Here is a 5668-nt window from a genome sequence, read left to right as displayed (position 1 = left end):
TCAGTGTGTCCTTTTCTATTATGTTAATTTTCTTGAAAGCTCTTTGGTATCATTCCTTTTCATCTCCCAGTATCTCTCCCCAGCTGGAAGCATTTACTCCTTTATTTCACTGGCAACCTTCCTGATCATGCTGCTGCATTTCCATATTCCCACACATTTCAGATTCTTTCCTATACTTATTCACCTCGAGGTGCTTACTTTGCCATCACCCAAGTGCATCAAAACACAGAGATGGAACATCACCATCACAGCCGGCACACCTTTGAAACCAAGGAAAACCCTGCGAGATGCATCCCGGCATCTAAGTTCACTCTGAGGTCTTGGGGAGGGAATAACACCTGGAGAGGCTTTTTCCCTAAGGGCCTCCTTCGAGGTGAAATCCAGCTGCAGCACAGCATCTCCTGAAGCCTTGCTCTCCACTTGTGCCTTGAGGAAAGGACTCGGGGCAAGACTGCTGCCTGTCCGGGGGAGGATTTTGTCCGCAAGCCCTGTCCCCGCGGAGACAGGGGCTTTCGGGGCGGAGGTCCGTACGCAGGATGCACAGGCCGACTCCCCCTGGAAGGAAGCCAGTCGGGGGTCCACTCGTGAAAGAAAGACTGCCCGGAGTGGCGGCAGGGCCGGCCAAGCAGTGGTGACCATCAAGTGGCGGAACTCCGCCGACCCCCCAGTACCAACCCCGCAGCACCCGCGCCGCGGCACTCGGGGGCCGTGCGCGTACTCACGGCTGCTGCGGGGCTCCGGTGGGGCCAGAGGAGGAGGACAAGGAGGGGGAGGAGGACAAGGAGGGGGAGGAGGAGGCGGCAGGGCAGGTATTCCTTCTCGACCGCTTGCTCCCCGCCCACCGACTGCTTAAAACCGCCTGGGTGTCTCTTCTCCCACCCTTTGCCGGGGTTTGAACCCCCCGAACCCACTCGTGGGAGGGCGTGGCGGGGCTGCCGGAGGAGGGAGGGCCGCTCCCGCCTCAGCGCAGCTTAAGGCGGCTCCGAGGAGCTAGGGAGGAAGAGAGGGAGGAGGCAGAACGGCTCCTGGCTCCGGCCCGCCCTCCGTCTGCGGCTCCACCGACGGGAAGGCGAGTGGTGCCGGCTGTAGGAGTTCTCCGCGCTTCACTGTCTGGGAAACTTGAGTCGCTTGCCGGGGCACATCTGTCCCCTGTCCCGAGGGGCGCTCCGGTGGAGGGAAGTGTCCCCGCACCCAGCGGCAGGATGGCGCGGACCCTGAGACCCGACGACATCAACCCCCGGACGGGGCTGGTGGTGGCTCTGGTCAGCGTCTTCCTAGTGTTCGGCTTCATGTTCACCGTGTCTGGCATGAAGGGAGAGACCCTGGGAGACATCCCGCTGCTGGCCATCGGGCCGGCCATCTGCCTGCCGGGCATCGCCGCTATTGCCCTCACCAGAAAGACCGACGGCTGCACCAAATGGCCCGATGACATGCGTCCGTGTTGTAAGCGAGTGAAGGACCGAGATGTCATGGAGCTGCTAAGGACCCCCTCAGACCTGGAGTCTGGCAAGGGGAGTTGTGACAAACTGGCCAAGAAAACATACCAGAGGGACAGGAGAGTGCTGCGGGGTGAGGAGAATTCCGTGTTCGTCTGCACCACCGCCGCTGCCACCATGGGAGAATGCAGCAGCCTCATCAAGAAAGTGGAACAGGAGGACATGCTGAAATACCTGGAGACCCCTTACCCACAGATGCCGGTGACTCTGTGTGTGGGAGATGGCTCTACATACAGTGCCTTGGAGAAGAAGAGCTCTTCTCCCAGCAGGGACAGCACTGCTTGCCCTGAAATTGAAGACAACATTTTTGTGGCACCTAAAGACAGTATCATTGTCTGTTCTTACAAGGATAACAGCCCTTATGACAGATACTGTTGTTACATAAACCCTACCGGAATCAACTCAGACCAGGAGAGCATAGTGTGAAAGACACATACTTTACATATATGTGTGTATACAAAAACTGCAACTTCAACTTCTTGATAGGGGATAATATAGCTGACTACACTGCATGGGACAATCCTGATACTATTTCAATTTAACCTGGTATGTGACTGACTCAAACCTTTTGTGCCTGAAATACTCTTTCTGTAAGTAAACAAGCATGTTTAGAGGTTAAAGAATTCCATTCGTCATTTTGGGGGAAAAAAAATTTACATTTTAATTTTATTTTCTCCCTTTCTCTCCCTTCTGTTTTCCTGCTACCTATTGTACGAAGCCTGTAGGCAGCCTGGCAGGAGGGTAGTGGCTGTCAGTTGGGATCAAGAGCTGAATCAGACTCAAGCTGTCTGTGGGAAAGAATGTGGTGCTCTATAGCTGAATGAATCTTTGAAATACTGTCACTTCATTTTGGGAGGGATTGAGAGATGTCAACATGCACTTCAGTAGATGGCTGATGTCAGGGAGTGTAGAAGTGATTTGTCCCCCTTCTTCTTCCTGACAGGATTTTATTTTCCTCTGCATCAAGAAATCAATATGCTGACCCTGTGGGCTCTTCTGAAAGTCTCCTAGGAACCAGATAGACCCAGAGGACTTTTCAAAGGCTAATCCATCATCAATAGCACGCAACACAGATGTGTTAGCTTAATTTTCCACTGGTCTTGACTTCACTGGAATGTTTCTAACACTTTGGGATTTTATAGGCATATTTGACAAGGAGATTACAACATGATCATGACACAGTTCTCGCACAGACTAGAAGCAGATGTCAGTGGACTTAGGCCTTTAAAATGTATTTCAGTACCTCAAAAGTTGCTTAGGGAATAGACTTCTATGAGTTATGTGCAGAGCAGGATCTTACCCCTCTGAAAATGCCATTTTCTTGTGCCTTTTCTAAAATGCCAGATGTTTCTGTATGGGTGATGCATGGTTACAGTCCAGTCAGAGGTCTCAAAGCCATGCTTTGCTGTGGGGAGGGAACAGAGGACCTACCTGACACATTTTTGCTCACAGCTTGTGGATACGTAGCAAGAAAATACGAAGCAAGTAATGAGGATTAACCTGGTTCATTCAATATCTGAGCCTGCAGTTAACATGCAGAAACACAAATCCCAGCTATTCTGTCCAACAGTAAATTGCATTTTCCATGCTGTGTATACAAATCTTAACTGGCCTCTACTAACTAGGTATCAGAGACATGGTGTAACACAATGTACATGCTAAGCAGCTGCTCCAAGGGTTAAGGTCTTAGGTTGCTGAAGCACAGAGTTAGCATCTCACAAAGCCCCAGTTCCTATAACTAAACTCTCACAACTTCAAAAAGTTCCTGTGTGCTGCAAGTCTTACTAACTGTCTCTACTTAGCTGGTTTTTGTCAACCATAAATTGCACCAGATAAATGTTTTGAATTACCACAATAGGAAACAAGAAAAACAGGCCTTCTTTTGTAGCAACCTCAGATGTTGTGTAGAAAGTGCAAAAGAATTTTGCACTGAAATGAGCTTTCCCTGCCCACGGAATTGTCTGGATACTGAATGTAAATATTATGCATACACTTGTGTGTTTGTTTGCTTGTTTAGAAACTTACTTCAAGTAGTAACAGTCGGCCAGTCTCTGAAAAGCTTTCCAGAAGGAGGAAACAAAATTTTTTACATTGGATAGTTTGATTTCTTTCAGACCAAACAAGATGTTAAAGCTTTGGCCACACTTTAGCATCAGGATGCTATTAGGATACATTCAAAAAACACTAGCTAGTTTGAGTCAGATAAAGCCACTCAATAGGTGGTTACTAGCAGCTTTGCTGCTCAGGCATGCAGGAAGAGTATTGTGGTAGTAAATAAACCCTTACACTCTGTCCAGCCCAAGTTTTATTCGCTGAGCAAAGGAATTCCACAAGACAGACCCTCTCTCTGACATATTCAGCTCCCACTTTCACATAAAAGCACTCTGTTGTCAGCAGCTTGCCTCCTGCAAGCTTAGTCACTGTAGGACCTTATTCTGCAGTGTACAGAGCAGGTCTTTGATGGCACTGGGAAATCTTACTTCACAACCTCTTAAGCCAACAGCTAAAATACTGCTGATGAACATGATGAGGAATAGAATCTTTTACTTTTTGTTTCCAAGGAAAGCAGGTGAGGGTCTTGGTGTGTGCTCATGTGTGCTCAGCATCCCTGAAGATCAGACCCACCATGAGAAAACAGGCTACTGGGTAGCTGTGTGCTGCCCTTAACAGGGTTGTGAGCAATCACTTGCATAAGAGAGCAAAGCATCAGCCTGCTGGGAACCTAGATTTGTACAGTTCTGCAAATATATATCTATATATGTGGGAAGAGGTGAAGGTTTTCCATTTTTTCTAGGATTACATATTCTCTGTCAAAAGTTATGTGGGATTTTTCAAGACAAGACAGCAAACTCTAGTGATAAACGGAATGGTAAATATCTAACTTGAGATACAGACATGCAGATCTGAGTCACATGTGTTATTCCATTCTTAGTGTAAAAACTCCAGAACGTTTGTATTAAAGCAAAGTTTAATGGGAGTGAAAACTTCCCACAATATATAAAGATATATTAAAAAAATATGCTTAAAATGTGATATTTACAAGCAATATCATCCCTCTAATTCATTTTGCTGAGGTAAGATTTCTTAACAAACTACACCTTTAGGCAATATTTCTAGGCTAATCCACCATGATCCACTAAAGTTTTTTATTGAACATGTGAGAATTTGATGTTAAAGAAATATATTAGTGTGGCCTCTGAAATCTCTTTCTTTATATTTTTGCCCTTTCTTTTCTGCTAGTTAGAGAATGAAATGGAAATGGATTAATTTGGCTATTTTAAAAATAAGCATTTGTTAATTGTTTGTGGTTTTTTTAATAAAGTGACTTTTTTCAAACACCATGGTTTTGCAGTAGAAATCTACTGCTTATTTGATCGAAGGTAGCATGACAGAAGCTTTAAGGTTTTTATGTAGATAACATGCCCAGGCCAGAGAGGTACTAGGACTTTATTTTTGTTCAGCTCTTGTGGTCTCTTCTGATGGCCACTAGAACTTGCAGTACCAGTGCTGACCTTAGAACAGGAAGGAATAATCATGTTGCTTTTCAGAGACAGCTTCTAGTCTGAATTTGGCTTCAGAATACCACAGCTTGGGGTGTGACTCTAAGCCACAACCAGAGGTGAGAGTTTCTTTCTGTTCTTACTAGTTTAAAAAACCTCTGGATCAAAATCCCACTTCTCAGTGTTATCTTCCAAATAATGCATGCAGCTGTAGGGGAGCTCTGTTTGTGGGATGTCTATTGCCACATACTGCTTGGCCCTAAAACGTGGGTGGCAGGTTGTATATAGTGTTTGAAGTAAAACAGTGATTTGTACATTCAGAGAAGGTGTCTAAGATATATAAAAATTATTTTTGGAATAGCATTTGTCGTAGTGTTGTAGTAGAGTTTATCTTCTTTTAAGAAGAAATGTGATACATAGATCAGTGGTACACAGGGAAATTTTGTGTTACTTTTTTTAAATTTCTGTTTTCACAAATAACATTTTTTACAGTCATGCAAGCTGATCGTTGCAAAGTCTTTAACAGACAGTTGGAAGTTTTAGTCAGTGTGCAGTTTGTCCTCCTGAGCACTAAACAGTGACTGGTCCTTTCTGCCAGGAATGGAACAAGCAGGAGGAGAGTGTGCTCAGAGTCTCTCTCAGGAGACTCTGTGCTGTCTCTCAGGACTGGTT

The 5668-nt window shown here is 45.9% G+C and overlaps 1 protein-coding gene across 1 annotated transcript; it reads left to right on the top strand.

Annotated features, from left to right (window-relative positions):
- The first annotated feature begins 1003 nt into the window (after nt 1-1003).
- Nucleotides 1004-4688, top strand: TMEM215 (transmembrane protein 215). Its single transcript, XM_032675429.1, has one exon. It carries the CDS (start codon nt 1203-1205, stop codon nt 1920-1922), a length of 720 nt encoding a protein of 239 aa, XP_032531320.1. The 5' UTR covers nt 1004-1202; the 3' UTR covers nt 1923-4688.
- The last annotated feature ends 980 nt before the right edge of the window (nt 4689-5668 follow it).

This window comes from Chiroxiphia lanceolata, chromosome Z, assembly GCF_009829145.1.
Source record: "Chiroxiphia lanceolata isolate bChiLan1 chromosome Z, bChiLan1.pri, whole genome shotgun sequence".
Lineage (NCBI taxonomy): Eukaryota > Metazoa > Chordata > Aves > Passeriformes > Pipridae > Chiroxiphia > Chiroxiphia lanceolata.
This window is presented reverse-complemented; position numbering and strand designations above follow the sequence as displayed.

Bases quoted from the DNA above. Each gene is read 5' to 3' on its own strand.
- TMEM215 (XM_032675429.1), top strand. From the start codon at position 1,203: ATGGCGCGGACCCTGAGACCCGACGACATCAACCCCCGGACGGGGCTG.